This window comes from Sceloporus undulatus, chromosome 5, assembly GCF_019175285.1.
Source record: "Sceloporus undulatus isolate JIND9_A2432 ecotype Alabama chromosome 5, SceUnd_v1.1, whole genome shotgun sequence".
Lineage (NCBI taxonomy): Eukaryota > Metazoa > Chordata > Lepidosauria > Squamata > Phrynosomatidae > Sceloporus > Sceloporus undulatus.
This window is the reverse complement of record NC_056526.1, coordinates 154,227,207-154,246,383: the sequence shown is the minus strand read 5'-3', so window position 1 is coordinate 154,246,383 and position 19,177 is coordinate 154,227,207. Positions and strand designations below refer to the sequence as shown.

General features: G+C 37.9%; 1 protein-coding gene across 2 annotated transcripts in view; it reads left to right on the top strand.

Annotated features, from left to right (window-relative positions):
* The window catches only part of PCDH10 (protocadherin 10), a 66,925-nt gene extending 50,391 nt beyond the window's left edge, over positions 1-16,534 (top strand). The window contains exons 5-6 of one of the 2 annotated variants that reach the window (XM_042469860.1): positions 5,883-5,959; positions 15,469-16,534. In XM_042469860.1, coding sequence (XP_042325794.1) covers positions 5,883-5,917 — 35 coding nt within the window. In that variant the 3' untranslated portion in view covers positions 5,918-5,959; positions 15,469-16,534. The remainder of the gene's footprint in view (positions 1-5,882; positions 5,960-15,468) is intronic. The other variant, XM_042469861.1, reaches the window with a different exon arrangement.
* Positions 16,535-19,177: the final 2,643 nt, after the last annotated feature.

Sequence of the window (19,177 nt, the reverse complement as noted above, 5' to 3'; positions counted from 1 at the left end):
AAACTTTCTACACAGACACAACACAGCCCTCTTCCTCTCCCTCCCCCACCTCTTTTACACAAACACACACAAGCAGAAATACATATAGTATACTAAGATCACCTGCTATCTCTGCTTCTTTTGTGGTAAAAAATGGCCCTACAGAACTGTGATATTTGCCTGAATTCTAGATAATTTACCCTGTTGGAGTGAGAGAAAGCGGGAGAGGGAGAAGAGATGGGGAGAGAAAATACATAGGAAAGGTGATTATTCCAGATGGGTCTCACAGCATATGCAATTAAATCTGCAAAGTGTGGTGAGCTGCCTAGTATTTTTACTTCAGTTTTGCAGTTCAGGTACCAGCCCAAACCACTATTGTTTCCATCCTACTTGATTACATGAAATGTAATGTTAAATAACCAGCAACATAAACAGGCACTTTGGGAATCAACATTGATAGCATGAAAACTGATTTTAAATGGACCTACCCTTTAGTTCTTTATTCTAACCTCATATATAACAAGCAGAGATGTATTGGTTACATTTCCATGCTGCTGTTTCTCCGGTGAGCCTGAGATGCCCAACCTTGTTCTCTCCTACTCTATCTATACAACTGCCTTTTGAGGTTGGACATGCTGAAAAAATGACAGGCCCATACTTATCCAGTAATATCATGACTCTGTAGGGACTTAATTATGCATCTCTGTAGCCAAGTTCCTATCCAATATTGTAACCTCTAAACCACAATAGATTGCATGTGTATCTTTCCATTACTGTGTGCCAACACAACTAATTTTCTCGGAAAATCAGTACCTCCTCTTTTTTTGCACATGCCTCAATCAGGAATCCTGTCAATTTAAGTATGGTTTATTATTGTCAGCAATGACAGAAGACAAACAAGCAGAAGAACAAATATCAGTCATGGTTTGGAAACCCTACCTTACATGTAAAAATAAGTCTTCAGAGTTTGGAGCTTATCACATTTTTAAATATGCCAACTTACCTCCTCTTCTGTTTTAAAGTGAAATGAGGGATGCAGTGACACAGAAAATGCCACAGACGCTGACGGCCCACTGCATCCCACCTAAAACCTGGCTAGAAGCCACACTCTAATGGCTGATTTTCAAAATTGGGAAGCTCCCAATAATACCTGGCTAGATCTCACATTTGACTTTAAAACAGAAGAGGTAAGTCAGCTTATTTAAAAATGCAATTGTCTATAACTTTCCAGTTTAGGTGACATGCAAGGCTACATCATTTTTTTCATATGCATTTCCCTGTTTGTGAAAGTATAGATTATTCCAAAGGAGGAAAAAAAATACAGAAAGAGAAGAGGGGTGTCTTTTTAAAGTCAAATATATCTTTCTCATTATATATACAGGTATGCACTTCTTTCTGCCTGTGATGTAAAATTTAGCTGATTTAAAAAGGTTTTCCTGCTTTGAAAATTATTTCTAATGAATTGTTAAAGGCTGCAGGGGTACACCAGAGAACTGGGGTGCTAAGGAAACAACAATGGTCTTAGAGGATGATTGATTGTAAAATCATGTAAAGGGAAATATTCGGGTTTGGTATTTGAATTAAAATATTATGGCAGCATAAATTATGAACTCATAGTTTGGGAAACCATAGGGGAAAGAGAAAGAAAAGAAAAAAGAAAGATCAGGTGGACTAATAAGCAAGCAAGCAAGCAAGCAAGCAAGCAAGCAAAGGGTCTGGCACCCTTCCTCAGAACTGCTGTCAATTAACATGAATGCCCTTCCATACCATCTGAACTGAGAACAACGACCACAACACCTTGACAAAATGCAGGCCTATGACTAACATTGTCACCTCCTCCCCCCTTTCTCCTGTATGATTTTTAACACTTTACCCTGGTAAAAAGGCCAGTAGATCTTCAAAAACTTGCAACATGTCTATTCTGCATTTTTCTTTATCCAACAATGGTGTCACTGTTTTGTGGAGTTTGGATGATATTGTACTAACCTATTTAAAATTAGCAGAACATTTATACACAACATAGCTCTCTGACACCACCTGCCTACAGTGAATTCTCCTCACTCTCCTGTCCATCTCTTTTCCCACCAACAGACACATAACTCCCTTTACTACCTCGGTATCACAACACCTGTCTCTCTCCAAGGCTACCTCTACTGGACCTCAAAATCTTCCACCCACCTCTTTCCTATTTTTGAGTTCATGATCCAATCAAAACATACTTGAGGGGTATGATAGAATCACAGAATCTTAAAACTGGAAGAGTATACAGTGGGAGCTGAGTTTTTGACATCCATGTACACAAGTCCCTTTTTGGACAGTGCTACACTATCCCCTGATTCTTGGGACAAAGTTCAGTCTGCTCCAGCCTCCAAGCAGATTGAACAGCAACACATAAACTCAACCAGCTCAACTTTGCTTTGGCTCCTGTCACATGGCTGCTCTGCTGACACTCAGCTGCTCGCTCCCTTGACAAAGGCAAAGGCTGGCTGGCTGGGTCTGCATGTTACAATTCAGTCTGCTCCAGCTGCAAACTGGTGAGAAGAAGCAAGATAAAATCTTTCCTTCTCCTCCAGCACCTCTGAGGGAAAGTTTAATTGTAATGGCTTAGTGTTTGCTTTTAAAAACCCTTCTTCTTCTTCTTCTTCAGGTTCTAAATTTAGAGTTAAGTCTTGGGTGTTTGCAGCAGCAAAATATATTTAAAGGGGGTCCCTTGAAAAGAAAAAAGTTAAATACTACAGTGTACTAGTTTTGTCTTAACACTGTAGATGGGAGTGATCTCTCCACTAAGAAAAAATAGACACAAATTCAGGCATGAACCTTGTGTTGTCATACAAAAGGGTGGAGTATCCAGCTTTAGGTGGCACCTTTGTGGTCATGGATCAGGTGTGTGGGCATCTGCTGTTGGTTCAGGAGTTGATCCTGCTCTGTTAATTGAATAAAAATAATATTAGCTGCATGTGTGTGCATATGGTTGATTCTTATCACTGTAGCTATGAATGATCTGCCAGAAAGAAGTAGTGTCCAGCTTAAGGTGACACCATTGTGGGTATAGATTAGTTTTGTGGAAGGGACAGAAAGAATTTTAAAATATTCAAAAATAGTTGAAAATATATTCCTCAAGTGTTAGGAAACCCTGAGGAGGAGAATTTTGACCAGTATGAATCTTTGCAGTTCAGAATTTACTGTGTACAAAATTCACACTCTGTTTTTCTTTTTCAAAATTCACACTTAGTTCTGGTATAATTTAATTTAGTTTCTGTCCTACAGACAACCCCTCCCCCCCAAAACAAAAAAACAAAAAACGAAAACCATGTGAATTTTGTGCAGAATAAATCCCAAAATGGGTTAATTTTGGGGATTCTCATAGATGGAACAATATTGTTAAAATTATTCGTAGCTTTTTTCAAGAAGGGAATTGCATAATATGTTGGCCCAGGGACCAATTTTCTGTTGTATAGGTCCTCCAGGAGCTACCTAAAATTGGAAGCTGGAAATGCACTTCTGGTTTTCCAAAAAATAAAAATGTGTGTGTGTGTGTGTGTGTGTGTGTGTGTGTGTAGAGAGGCCATGTGACTTATAAGGCAAATCAACATTCCTGATAGGTTGAAGAAAGGAAATCAGTTTTTTTCCCCCAACCAAAAAGGGCAGAATCCAGGGAGCCATAAAAACAGCCTTGGGATGGTATATGTTCCCAGAATTGCACTTTCCTCACCTTTGACATAGATTAAGGCAAAAATTGGTTTCTGAATACTACAGTTAGGCTTCTTAAAGTGTTGGTGCTGGCATTGCTTGTACTCTGATTCACTGAACAAAATATCCCAGGTTCACATTGGTAGACATGTAATCACAGTGGAGAACATGGGACAAAATGTCATTTCAGTTGGGTCTTCCAGAAATCACAAAAGTAACATCAATGAAAACAGTGAACTGAAGAAAAGAGTTTGAATGGTGATTCCCTTCGTCCCTTCTCTTTAAACTGTACCCATTAATCATGGCAACAATAAACAAAATAAGTCATTCCCTAGCACATATTCCTCCTGGAGAGACTCAGTTTCACCACATTTCCCTATAGATTCCTAAATGCGACAATTCCTTGCTTTTGACAGATTTCTCTCTGACAGCATCTCTTCATTTATACAAGTCTCCTTCACAGCCGTATGCTGAGCACACATAGCTGAACATTCATCTCATTTCTAGTGGAGATTGACCATAGGGCTTCTTGACACTGATTGCAAAATCCTTGAACTTTCCATGCAACTTGAAAAGTACATTTTCCCTTGGATTCATGATTAAATATGCTTTTCTCTAGCCTGAGTACAGTCCATAAGAGCTCTTCATCACAAAAAAAGACCTCAACTTTTCCTTTTACATTCCTACATGCTCACCATTTTTACTACACTTGATTTAATACTAAAACTCACGTGGAGCAGGCTGCACCTATTGCTTGTAGCTGCTGGCTCTATGCAGGTACCAGTCATCTACTTTGGTGTTTGGGGAGATGGTTGCAATCTTTATATCTTCAACAATTGAGCTGAAGTCCCTGAAGAAGAACAGAAATGAACATTTGAAGCAGAGTCAGAGATACTGAAGTAAAAGTAGCTTAATTGTAGATGATGATAGAGCCACTTGAGCTATAATTAACAACAGTGACTGGAGCCCTACCTGGGCCATGGATTTTAAAAAAAATCTGCAAAGGCACAGAGGAATCCTCTGTCTTTTTTCTGCCAAGTTACATGATTGAAGTAAACCACAATCTGGCCATTTATCAAAGCTGCACTTTTTATTTCTATTTCTATTTTATTTCTATTTTTTCCTCTGGATAATTTTTGCTTAATACCAATGTGTTGTTTGTTTATTTGTTTAAATCATTTCATCTTATGGTAGCATTTTATGAAATGTGCACACATGGAAAGCAATTATCTGATTCTGGTGCTTGTACAGTGGCCCTTGTTATCCACTGGGATTGGGTTCCAGGACCACCCGTGGATACCCAAATTTGTGGGTGCTCAAGTCCCTTATATACAATGGCAGAGTAAAATATTGTCTCTTATGAAAATGGAAAAATCAAGGTTTGCTTTTGAAACTGATATTTTCTTTGAAGATTTTCAAGCCATGGATGATTGAATCCATGGATAAAGAATCCATGGGTATGAGGGCAGACTGTATATGAACATAGGAAATGTGCCCAGTAAATCTATGCTTCCCTTTCCTGCTATCTACTGCTGATGGCTTTGATTACCCATCTTCTATATTATTCCAGCTTTATCATACTGTTTTCTATATTTGGCTACATATTAGTCTTTGATATTCATGACATTTCTATTTCTATCATTTTTTAACTACTTTGGGTGCATGAATTGGAAAAGGAAAATAGGGTAAACATTTTAATAATAAGTAAATATCCAAAACAGTGTTCAGCATTATGCTTCCCTTTCCTTTTGTGTTGTATTATATTCTGCCCTCTTACTGTAGTTTTTAAAACCTCTTCTTCCTTTGAATAGACTAGCATAGCATAGTTCATATCTTCTGTTTTTTAAGGTGACTGTTATCTTTTAGTTAAATGAGCTAAGATGAAAAAACCTGCATTTTTAAAAATCCCCCCATGTGCTGATTCTTCATCCTTTTTATCCAAGACGTTTATTTCAGAACCATACATATTAACAATTTTGTTTAAATTCACTATTGTTATTTTTAAAGTAAAAGAAATAGGTATTAAGCCATCAGACTGAAAGGATCAATGTGAAGTTATCCTCTTGACTTGATTTCAGGAAATCATAAGGAAGAGACTATAAAATACTTGAGGAGAGATGGCTAAAAATATCCATAGTGTGAGCACAAGACTTACAGCTCTTTATTTGTTCATTGAACTCTTATAATAACCATGATGCTTTCCACTTCTCTAGGCCTTGCCATTTGTGGATCTCAAAGTGGATTATAAAAGAATAGTGATTTTAAGACCTGCAGATCCTCTGTGAGATAGGTAAGCAAAGCATTATTATTCTCATTTTACAGACATGGGAATCATGGACAGAGAGGTTTAGTGATTCTTTCCTTTTCCTTTCCCCTTTCCTTACCTACAAGGCAGAGTCACAAATAGCTCAGATATATTGTCTTCACATCCTCTGCTTTAACCCCATGATCATCCTTCTTTCCATAGAACCTCTCTGACTCCGTTTCCCCAACTGTAAAGCAAGGATAATAATATCACCCCAGACCAATTACTTTGCAGTCACTTTTCTGTGCCTGCAGAAGAAAAGGAAAAGAGAGAGGGGGGGGGGGAGAGAATGTTAGTGCTGACCCTACTTTAGAGACCCAACTTAATCTTTCTTTTGGTGTTTTGAGAAAAATAGAAGTTTCCTATATTCTGTGGAAACAAGTGAGTCCAACAGAATTTATAGACTAAATTCTGAGTTGTGACAATTTAGAGTTCTGGGTTTTGTTTTTTACATGAGATAATTAATGGATTTTTTTTTTGGGGGGAGGGAGACAAATAAGCTTGGCATGGTCAGAAATAGGGATCATAGTTTACAGAAGTATTGAAGTTCCACAAGTGGAAATATTTAAATTCAAGTATTATAGTTTTTTGTTTATATTTATTAAAATATTTTAACCCATTCTATAGCTGAGTGGCTTACATATTATAAATATCTGATCAGATGTGGGCATAAAGAATTGTCCCATTAGTGCCCAGGTTAATTAAACCATGAAGGAGCTTGCTTAATGCTTAAATATGCAGCTTGTGGCATCACAATTTCATACAGATAAATTTAGATGATTTGATTTTAGATGAAGCTATGAGCAAAAGCAGAGAACCTAATGGGAGACTGGTATTAAATTGGGGGAGGGGGAGAGTTGCAATATTTATTTGTCTCAGGAGAACTTTGCTCACAATAGCTGAAATCTTAGCTCTTCTTCATAGATCTCCAAAATCTACAAAGGTGGTGGTGGTGATTATGATGGTAGTGATGATTTAGTTAGACCACTTTGTATAATCAAAACCCTGTAATGCCCAAGTCCTTAGATTTAAACTAGTTTACTCACAATTATTTAAACTGGCCTGAGTACATGTTTTGATGTTTCTGCTACTCTGCTCATTTACCATTGATTTTACTATGACTTGATTGCTCTTGGCATATGGATCTGGCTGCTAAAACAGTCCAGAAATCTGCTATCTCATGCCTAGGAGTTCATGAAGCAATTATGGTTTATATCCAAATATAAGTTAACCTCATTTGTAAACTGAGGGCAGGTTTGGTAAGCTAAAATTTCTAGACCTATGCACAAATATATACAGTAAATGAATGGGGATCAAATAAAACCCTGTAGATTATAAGAGAGTAATAACGTACATCTGATATGCACAGTTCATTTCATTGGGACCCAGTTTTTGCATTTTAAAGTACTTGCTGATTTTCCTGTGTGTTCTAAGAAATACAGGGTTGTTTGTGGTTTTTAAAAAATAATTTTGGTCATGATTTATATTCCTTTGTAACCTTTTTAAAGAAAAAAAAGATCAAAAGCTGCAACAATTATAGTATTACACTTCCTGTACTTAAAACTAGCAAAGAGTGAACTCTTTTGGAATGACTTTGGAATGGCCTTTGATTTGTTCTGAACTAAAAACAGTAAGGATAGTAGGAGGTACATCTCCCATAATTTCTATGATTTATAGGTTCTGCATTCTCATCTTTAAAGCTTAAAGTTGTTGGAATACGGATCACAATGTACTTCACCCCCTCCTCCAGCCCTATATGGGTCAGGTCAGGCTGCCTGAAGGAATATATTCTTCCATAGAAGCCTAGCCAGGCACTGAAACTTTGGAAGCATTTGTTACTCAATCCCATCTCCTCACATGAACTTGAGAAGATCTTCTTGGTGGTTGTTCCTAAGCAGAAGAATTCACTTCCTTAGAGTGTACATGCTCCCTCCCCAGTTGCACTTCTACCAGCAGGCAAAGTTTAAAACAAACAGTATTGACAAGATTTGGGATGCTTTTTAAAAAGAGTTTTAATAAAGTGCTATACTGTTTGAAATAGTTTATAATATATGGTTTTTAAAATAGATCATTTAATTACACTTTAATGATAATATTTTGTTGCTATTAACAATTAGGTATCTGGCTTAATTTGTAAATCACCATAATTTCCATTCTTTGGGTATGGGGAATATATTTAATATGAATAATTAGGAAGAGCACCACCTTGGATGAAGAAAGAAAGGGGTAGAACTTAGAAACTTGCAAAGCATGTTACAGGCCCAGCTTGAATGACAGAGTTGTTTTGGCATGGTTTGACCTGACTTACCTTTTAATAGGGCCAATGCAATTTTAGGCTGCATCAATAAAAGTATAGTGTCTAGATCAAGAGAAGTAATAGTGCTACTATATTCTGCTTTGGTCAGGCCCCACCTGGAAAATTGTGTCCAATTCTGGGCCACAATTCAAAAAGGACATTGAGAAACTGGAGTATGTCCAAAGGAGGGCGACTAAAATGGTGAAATGTCTGGAAACCATGCCCTATGAGGAACGACTCAGGGAGCTGGGGATGTTAGCCTGGAGAAGAGAAGGTTAAGCAATGATATGATAGCCCTGTTTAAATAGTTGGAGGGATGTCATATTGAGGAGAGAGCAAGCTTGTTTTCTGCTGCTCCAGAGAACAGGACCCGGAACAATGGATGCAAGCTCCAGGAAAAGAGATTCCACCTCAACATTAGGAGGAACTTCCTGACAGTAAGGGCTGTTTGACAGTGGAACAAACTCCCTCGGAGTGTAGTGGAATCTCCTTCTTTGGAAGTCTTTAAGCAGAGGCTGGATGGCCATCTGTCGGGGATGCTTTGATTGAAAGTTCCTGCATGGCAGGGGGTTGGGTTGGATGGCCCTTGTGGTCTCTTCCAACTCTACGATTCTAGGATTCCATGATTCTAGGTTCTTGTGGTTCTAAACTGGGAGAAATTTGTTCCAAAATTCCCACAGCTGGTCCCAAGCTGTATCATTTCAATGTATGAAGATTCCCCCCCCCCCCACATCTGAACATTGTGTGGGCACAACCTATGTCATTTTCAGTAAGATTTTGTAGGAATGTCTGTGTGATTCCTGCTTATATAAATAAGGTGGCAGATATACATGCATGTTGTAGTCTCACTTAAAAGCATACAAAACTGCAGATTAATGAAATGTAATGTGTTCCACTACAATGTAGGCTGGGTAAATATATACTTTATTTTCTCTCTTACAATAAACAAGTGTATGCTTTGGAGAATTTTAGGCAATAAGTTGTTACTTAAAGGATTTTTCATTTCATCAGAGATTTCCTTCCTGTGATGGAGCTGTTTATCAGAAGTTCTTGCACATTATGTAGCAAACCAACAATGTCTATTCAGAAGCAAATTCCTTTCAATTTCATTATGAATTTAGCTGTGTGGGGATACGTTATATTTTATCTAAATAGTCCAGCCACTGGGGCATGATTGAACTGTGTGAGTCTGCCATTTGAATAAACAATCCTTCCGTTCTGGGTCAGTTCTGATTCCACTCAAACGATTCATTGAAGTCAGAATCTGTTCACAAAATGGAGCCATTTTTGAAATGTTATTTTAGTATGGCCTTGGCTGCACAGGGTAAGCAGTACTGCATGGACAGCATAATCATCATTAGACACTGCCATCTCGGCCTACACAAACAAAGACTGCAGAAGTTTAAGCCACTTAGTTTTGGTGACTAAAGTGGGTTTGCTGACCAACTCATTGAATAACGAGACCAGACACAGAGAACTGGGTTATAAAATGGGAAACTTTATTAAAATTCGAACTATCTAACTTTATTTCTTGAGAACTGCAAGCCCAGGGGGGGGGAGAACCTTGTGTAGGAACAGCTGGTGGATGGTCTGCTCCAAGACCCCAGCTTTCAAAGGGCAAAAAACACCCGAGCTCCAAGGGCAATCCATAATTTGGGTTGCTCCCTGGCCGGCCCTCATCCAGAAGGCCAACCCAAGACTCCCCCACTTAATTCTCAAGACTTAAGTGAGGGTTTAAATCTCAGGCCAGCCCCAAGGCAAGTCTCTTTCCCGTCATGTTTAGTCTCAAGACATAAACCTCAGTTCCAGAGACCCACCTTCACCCTTTAGGAGGGTGCCGAGATGTTCACCAAAACATCTGTCTCCCCCCGCCTATGCCATGAAGCCTATTTATGACCACACCCTGAGCCAATTGTTCAATTCCCCAATTAACAGTGTAGGGTAGGCAAAAAACCCTTGGAAAAACAAGGGCAAAAATTCCTATCCAGCGCTGAAGCGACCAGAATGAATCTCACACTGTTGTCGAGGTGGGAGTGTGGGCCAGCGATCAAAGCAAGTGACAGGGAGATCAGGCGGGAGAGCCTCAAGAAGGCTAAGCCCTGCCCACTTCCTGATAACAGCCGCAGAAGTGCACAGTTTTTATTTAAATTTCTGGTCTCTCCAATGAGAGGCCAGCAAAGCCTTTTCCCAGGACCAATAGGTCGGGAGAAGTATATTCACAAATCAGTGTTTTTATCTGTAGAACATAAACACTCCATCACTTAGTTTGGCTTTTGGTTTTATTGCCTCTTCAACATCATTTTCATATCAGGAAGTATTCTTTTTGGAGCTATTTCTGTATTCCACCTCATCTCAAGTTTTGGTCTATACTTTAAAACTGTTCAAATACAAGAGGTTTAAAAATCATACAGTGCACCCACATTATATGCGGGCACACCATACATGGCATATGCTGGAAGCCTGCACCAGAAGAAGCCTTGGTGCGCCCAGAAGAAGTAATGGGGTGCGTGCGTGTGATGCGTGTGCCATGGCGCACCATGAGCACAAGCCCCATTACTTTTAATGGGGCTCCAGCATACATGTTTTTTTCCTTTCGCGGGGGGGGGGGGGTGTCCAGAACAGATTGCCTGCATAAAGAAGGGGCGCACTGTGTATGTAAATAACTTGATAATTTAATCTGACCTAATTCTTTAGTCCAATATTCTAAAGGTTTGTCTTTAACTGATAGTGGTCCATGAAAATCAACTTCCTGCTTGAATATGCCACTGCTCATTTATTTATTCATGTGCTTGCTTGATCAATCTATATTCTGCCTTTTTTCCCATTGTGAAGAGCTAAAGAAGATTCTAATCTATTTTTTTTAAAAAAGCCTACCAGTAAAACCACAATAAATTATACATATTGAAATAAAAAATTACACTAGTTATACTACTTAAAACATAAATGAAATATTCCCCAATGATGTGCTGCCCCCAACCCGGAGATAAAAGGGGTGCCACAGACCTGCCCCTTTGAGGCAGTCTGTACCGCATCTACATTTGTTTATTGCAGCAAAAATACAGCAAATAATGTTCTGATATTTCAGAGCAGGAGAACATTTCAGCCATGCAAGGCAATGTGTTACTGACCTTAGAATGGCAAATTATGAACAAAGAAACTTCAAAGGAAGATTTTGGTGTGAAACCCCTGAATTACAGCTTATCAAAATTTTACCATCTGTCACCTGATTCAAGATAATGGATTTTTATTCATTAGACTATGGAAATTAATTACATAAATAATGCTATGATATTTTTATTATCATCAGCACTGATTGATGAATGGTGAATGTAATTATTTCATCTCCTACATATAATGTTAACATAATTATCAGAGTTGGCACTTTGTGCCCTTCACTTCTTTCTCACCTTACTGCTGAAAACTTATACCTTGTTATTCCTTAGGGGGCACAGCTCTCTTTTGTTTTCACCTACTATAAGCATTGCTTTAAATTGTTTATTCAAAAAACTAACAGCGAATTGATTTGAAACAATAACAAAGTGCTATACTTTTTGGTCTCTGCTATCATTTACATACAGCAGTCAGTTACAAGCACTCATTCTACTTTGATCCCAAAACTTTGATCCTATAATATACTTAAACACTATTCTCTTTCTTGACAAAACTACAATATACTATTGGAAAAGGAACACCTCAAGAAAATAGGTTCTTTTCTCTTTTTTTAATACATTAAATATCACTGAAATACAGAAGAAATGCCAGAATACACTTTGTACTTTGTGTTCCAATAAATAATGAAAGGAGACTGTTTCTTTTTAAGGCTATCCATCTTTCATCTTCTTTCAGTTTTTCTATCCCAGTAATTTGCTCTGTATGGTGGTTTTGGTGCTCACAATAAATTCAGTGGGTTTTCTTTCTTTGAACAAATGACCCAGACACTATACAACAAATTCTTTGAAAGTTCCCTGAGTTTCCAAACTACATACCATGAGAGATGGAGGGCTGCTGCTAAAAAACAATCCATAGACTATGTGACCATTTTCATAGTTGTTTGGATTCTAGCCAATATGTTTTCCTTCTTTGCAGAGTAGTTAATCATACACTAATTCTATATGTTTAGGTTCATTAGAGGCTGTTTTGTTTTGTGTCCATCTAATACAGTAGTGTCAATAATGGAGCTGTCCACATGGGCTAAAAGACCCATATTTCCTCCAGCCTCACATCATCCTGTTTGGATGACGCAGGCCAGGATTGCACCTCAATCTGGCAGACCAGATGCAAATCTGGTGCATCCAGCCTGATCCTCAGGCAAAGAGGCCTTAACATTTATTTAAATGACCTGATGTTTGCCACAGAGTTTTGTGGAAACCTCATGGCAAACCCCAACAGAATAGACAGCCTCATACAGCTCTTACTTTACTCAGCCATTGACTCCATTGAGAAGCCCCCCCCCCCCATTGCTGTATCTAATATGGAAGAGGGACACCTGGTTACATCCCTGTTTTGCCATCAGATGTGGTGACGGGGGCTTCTCACTGGCAGCAACTGCTGAGTTAGCCTCAGGCAGTCCTTAACACAGAGATGGGCAGGTGATGAGGCATCCCCTGTCCCCACACCAGCCTGGGGTTCAATCCAGGTGGGGATCCAGGTCAGTATAGCATGCTCAAAGGCAGTGCCTTTCAAAGATTTGGGGCAGATTTCTTTCCTACTCCTACCTGGCTTCTCTCCATATATTAAAGCTTTGCCATTTTTGCAAACCTAATGAAAAGAGATTGAATAGTATACTCCCCCTCCATTTATAAGCATTTGTTGTCATGTGCTTTAATAGCATTTTCTTGGAATTATTTATTCAGAGGAGGTTTACCTTCCTCTTGGACTAAGAGACTATGACTTGTCCAAGGTTACTTATTGGGTTCCATGACTAAGCATGGATTTGAACCCTGGTTGCTTGGAGTTCAGTCCAAATGTCAGACACACAGAGATACTCTAAGACCAAATGTTATTTTCTATTTCTTGCATATTTTTTCCACCATGTCCTTTATACTCATTTTAGAGATTAGATTTTAATTGTATGATACTTAATTAGCTCCATAATTCAATACTGGCTCACAATATTTTGTTATAGCAGGCTTGAGGATCTCTGCTTATTTCTTTTCTCATAGAATGAAAAACTATAAAAAACCATGCTCTGTATCTGAAGATACTGTAAATGCAGAGTTTGAGTCCACGAAGTATGTAAATACTGGATTGTCTCTATTATTTTAGCTTATTTGATGGTGAACCTTGAATTAATGCAATGGCAGGAGACATTGCAGGAAAGCTAGCTGATGTCTTTTCTTAGTTCAATCCATGTGACTCAAATAGTTCAATCTGGTATCTTTTCTGAATGCTAATGCAAATTGTTTATTACCTCTCCTCCCAATTTCAGTCAAAATAGCTGATCTCTTGCACTAACAATACACAGCTACTAAACCTGCCAGATTTAGATATCAGTTTGCCTAATGTGCTGGCCTTTTTCACTGATGGACTTGAATACTGAAATTAATGTAATATATGTGACAACCAACTGAAAATCGCAGCTTTCGCTATTAGCGCCTATGGGGCTTCGGCTTGCGAATGCTTTTCGGGTTACGAATGGCGCCGCGGAACGAATTAATTTCGTAACCCGGGGGAGCCCTGTACCTCTTTAAGAGCATAGTGTGATAAACATCATAGAGTCATAGAGTTGGAAGAGACCACAAGGGCCATCCAGTCCATCCCTCTGCCATGCAAGAACTCTCAGTTAAAGCATACCTGACAGATGTCCATCAAGCCTATGTTTAAAGACTTCCAAAGAGGAAGACTTCACCACTCTCCAAGGGAGTGTGTTCCACTGTTGAATAGCCCTTACTGTCAGGAGGTTCCGCCTAATGTTGAGATGGAATCTCTTTTCCTAGCAGCTACACAGGCCATCTGGATCCCACAGTGGTGCCCACCCCAGAAGCAACAGCTGGGGGACAGTGCCTTCAGCAGCCATGCCAAACTTTGAAGGCTTTGGGGGGGGGGCACTGACTTCAGAGTCCAGTGCAGCTGCAAGTCACACTAGTGTGTTTCATCATGCTGGAAATGATGTCACATCACTTCCAGGTAAGGCTTTAGGATTAGGTGATTAGACTGTTCTGGGCAGAAAATAAATTGGCATGTTTGCAGCCTGTTTTGAGCTCATTTGGTCAGTTTTAATGTGAAAAAACACCCAGAAGATGGTACAAAAGTATTTTGAAGCTTTTGGAGTTCAGTATGTGAGTATAAGGCCGCAAATTGCATCCTGAAAGGCCACATGGAGACCAAACATCACATTTTGCCCATTTGTGACAATGTCCCTCAGCCTAACTCCATTTAAAAGCATGGTCCATGAAGTGAGTGTTGGTGATTTTAAAAACCCTACTCTTTCTGATTAGGAACTTAGTTGTTTGACATACTGAATGTGTATACTCCCAGCTCTGCCAGTTAATGACCAACATGGCAAACTACAAGACAGAGAAAGCCTTGCAGAATAAGCATGCATATGTGGATTGTCACTGACATAATATTTTTATGAGTAGACTGTGACTTCTCTGATTGGACATGCCAGCTAATAATAAAACATGGGTTGATGTAATAAGGAGTATACCTTGGGTATATATGTTTTGTAGAAATAATGACAACATATCTGGATTTTTTCACTAATCTAAAATCAGAATGATATGCAATACCTGCTTTCTAATGAATATACAGTACATACAAATGGGCATAATCTAGCCTACAATAAGAAATGTAAAATTATAATTCATACATTTGCTTTTAATTACATGCTGTTGTAACCAGTAAAACTAATATCTAGGAATATTTACAAGGCATTTTCAGCATGTCCTATTAATTCCATCAAGAAAGAATTAAACATGGCTTTAATTCCCTCCATTTTAATGAATGGAACCGTCAAACGCTGGTCTTTTGCCAAATCATGTGAGATAGTTCTATCAAATTATTTACCTATCAACCTTTAGTACAATGGAGTGTTGAAATATCAGTTATTAACTACTGTCTATTAAGAATGATTTAAATGCAGCATTGAACACTGATTAATACTGCTTCTAGTATTTGAAGCAGAGCACCAATAATGAATTAGGTAACATAGAATTATTCCTTGATATCTCAGAAGTTTCTTTCTTTTCCCCCACAGCACGGAAAAGGATATGCTAGTCAATTCTACGGGACTTACCTGAAGCAGCATGATTTGCACAAAAGTCGACCAACAAAAGCATCAACTTTTCAACTTCATTATCTTGGCCATCTGATTCTGTGTTAACTGAAGAATTACTGTGCTGTCGGAGACATCCTGGCCAATAATAGGACCTAATTGCTCTCAGCAGGCCTGAGAAATGAGTTGAAATGTATGGAACTGTAGAAACTTCAAGGGGCAACTGATTTTTGCCTCTCTGATCAGTGTGTGCCTGTTTACAGCACTATATAGCTCTCTCTTACTCTTTCTCTCTCCAAAATGTCACTGAGCCCTTTAGATGTTTATATTCGCCACAAGAAGCCAATCGTACAGATTTTAAAAAAGGAAACATGCATTATAAATGCAATATCACTGTTTTAAACTTGACTGTTTTATATTATTTTTGTGTGATCAAGTGTCCCCCAGACTATTCCAACTTTACAAAAAAAAAAAACTTGTGAATCATGTTCTTTTCACCTGTGGGTCATGAAAATGTTGTTAATCTGCAGGCCCACAAAATATCAAAGACATTCTGTAGTTTATACACCGTGTTGCAAAGTGTTTACTGTACTATTTCAAAGCTTCTAAATAAATATAAGATATATATATTATATTACATATAATTTTCCGAGAAACGTGGTACCATTTAGTTGATTTTTAAATGAATTCATACAGTGCACACCATACACTAAAGTGAGAAGGTAATTCAGGGTCTTAAATTATCCTTGCCTAAAAATAAAATAAATCTTTAGTAATACTTCCCCCGTTTTTGTACTTTGGTCAATCCTGTTTGTTCTTGTTAAAAAAAAGAAAAGAAAAGAAAAAAGAGCTGTAAGCAACATCATTTTTTTCTGAAAGTTGTACTGAATTTTCAATGCCAAAGATACAGCTGTCAATAATTATGAAAATGAGCACTGACTATGTACTATCATAGTATATATATTCAAACTCCATTATTTTGATTCTATTTCTATGCCTTTTAATTTGGAATCAAAAAGAAACTTTTTATAAAGGCTCTATAAACTCACATGTATATGTTGTTGAAACGTACACTTGGTGTCTGTACATTTTGCAATGTAAGATATGATGTAAGTGAAAATAACTATTTTAAGGAAATCTCCCCTACACACATGCGTGCGTGCACACACACACATATCTGTCTTGTGACATGGGCTGCAACTGCACTACAGAAATGCTCAATGCCATGGAATTTGGGAATTGTACCTTTTAAGTTTATCGCATGGCACTTACAGGAACAGGAACGGAATGGCATGGAATGAAGGAGAATGGGTGTTACTGCATGGGAGAATGCTGCCACTGCTGCCAGGGGTCCCCAAGCCATTTTCCATCTGTTCCCCAGCCATTTCTGGCAGCCAATTTTGAAGAATGGTTCAAAATCATCCTTCAAAATTAGCTGCCATGGAATGGATGGGGAACTCCTGGCAGCATCATCAGCATTCCCCCGTGCGGTAACACCCATTCTCTCTCCGCCTCGTTCCGTGACATTCAGTTCCTGTTCCTGCAAGTGCCATGCGATAAACTTATTTGTGAAACATTTAGCCTTCTCTGTCAGAGAGCTCTGGTGCTGCAACAATCTACAGTTTCCAGAATCCCATAGCATTGAGCCATAGCATTTAAAATGGTATCAGACTGGATTATTTCTGCAGTGCTGATGCAGTGGCAATGCTGGTTTAAAATGATCGAAGAAAGACCAAACAAAGTGTAATGCAAATCTTTTATTTGAATTTAGCCTTTCAACAATTTGAAATTAGGAATAGTCTATATACTAATTTCAATGGTAAACAGGTTAATCCTGCCTGTGTTGTTTTTATAGTCATTTTGTGTTTTAGAATATCTCAAAAAAATATTTTTAATTAGAAAAAGAATAAATTGTCAAAACCTCAAAATGTTGCAAAGTAAAAATCACCTTTACTTTCTTGGCCACTGAGTGCCATTGAGGAAAAGTGAAATGTGGTAAGATCTTTTCCTCTGTTCTTTTTTCCTTTCACACTATGCTGTGTTTTTCATGATGACTATTTTCAAAAGAAATCATAACATTATGTCTTATAACAGCATTTACATCATTTGGAGATAATAAGTTGATATATTTCCCCTTTGTATCAATTGAATATAATCTATTTAATTTTGGACAGTTTGGGATCAAACCCAAAGACCATAAATGTGAATTCTTACACTGAATACTGTTCACAGGGTAATGTATGACTTGGTATTACTTTTCTATCATATTCCAATTGATCAATCAAGAATTGTGTGTGTTCATTCCTCCATGAGGTGTGTGTGTGTGTGTGTGTGTGTGTGTGTGTGTGTGATGTGATCAAGATTTAACCAAGGAAAAAAGGGGAAAAAATCCTGCTCAGACTTCCAGTGAATATTTCTAAACTATTTATATGTCAACAGGTATTTCTTGGGATCCTTTTAACAATGTATATGATATATATAAATCATAGAAAGAAGCACAGAAAAATAATGATCATTTGGATCAAACACAGCCGTAAAATCATCTTTAGCTTTAGATAACGGGAGTATTGGTCACCTCTATGCCTTGTTAGTTTCATAGGAAAAGGGGAGATATGGGCTATTTTAGTAATGAAATGTGTGGATAATATACCGTCGGGTGAAGTCTGTCAACTTGTTGCTGATTTTCAAGGAAGAATCTGAATGCCCATTTTGGAAATTATTTTGCTTTATTTTACTGCCTCTCTATACAGAGGTGCATATTGTAAATTAGGGTTGTTTCTAGTCCTGTTGAGAGAAAAAAAAACACATTTTCTTTTTTATAGACTATTAAAGTGTTTTTATTTACTGAAAATCTCCCTCACATTTTGCATGCAACTTTTTGGGGAAAATATTTGTGATAAGTACTGTATATTTCAGACTCTCTCTGGTGCACTTTTCATTATTTTTTCTGTATAATGGACTATGAGAAATACGGCCTGTACTTGAATCAGTTAATTTCCTGCTTTAGCCATTCTTTCTTCTACTTATGTATACAAGCAGTACAAGTGAGGTCAGTGGGACCCTTACATGTGGAAACTAGATTGACCTGTCACTGTTGTTTTTCATTACTACAAGGGGGAACCATTCACAATCTGCTCAGTTCTCTCTGAGTTGCTATTGGAAAGAAAAGCCAGCAATTGACTTTTGATGTGATGAAATTACTGGAAAGTGACTTGTAATATCAATATTACCACCATGAATATTTAATTAGAACTTGTTCCTTCTATGGTGATTTCTAGTATTTGAAGACTAGCAAATCTTATTTAAAAACCTAGAATTTAGTCTTATAGAACATGATACAAATGAAATAATTTACCACATGAAACCATTGTGGCAAAAATCACATCATGAGCAAATAACTAGGTCAAAAAGAAAACTTATGAATCATGCCTTCTTTATTATATTCAGGATATTAAGCATATGTCAGTAGTTACTACACAGGTAAAATGAGTCCAAGTAGTGTAATTGCTGAATTCATTGTCAATTGATGAATTGTAACTATAAAGAAAAACAACTCTTTCTGATTTCTTTGTGGGAACCATTTAGAACAGAATTCAGTTTTATGTCAGGATTGTTCATTCTTTGTATTTCCACTGAGACCATGAATCTTTAGCCAGCTTCCACACCAGCTTTCAAAATTGTTGCTGTCCAA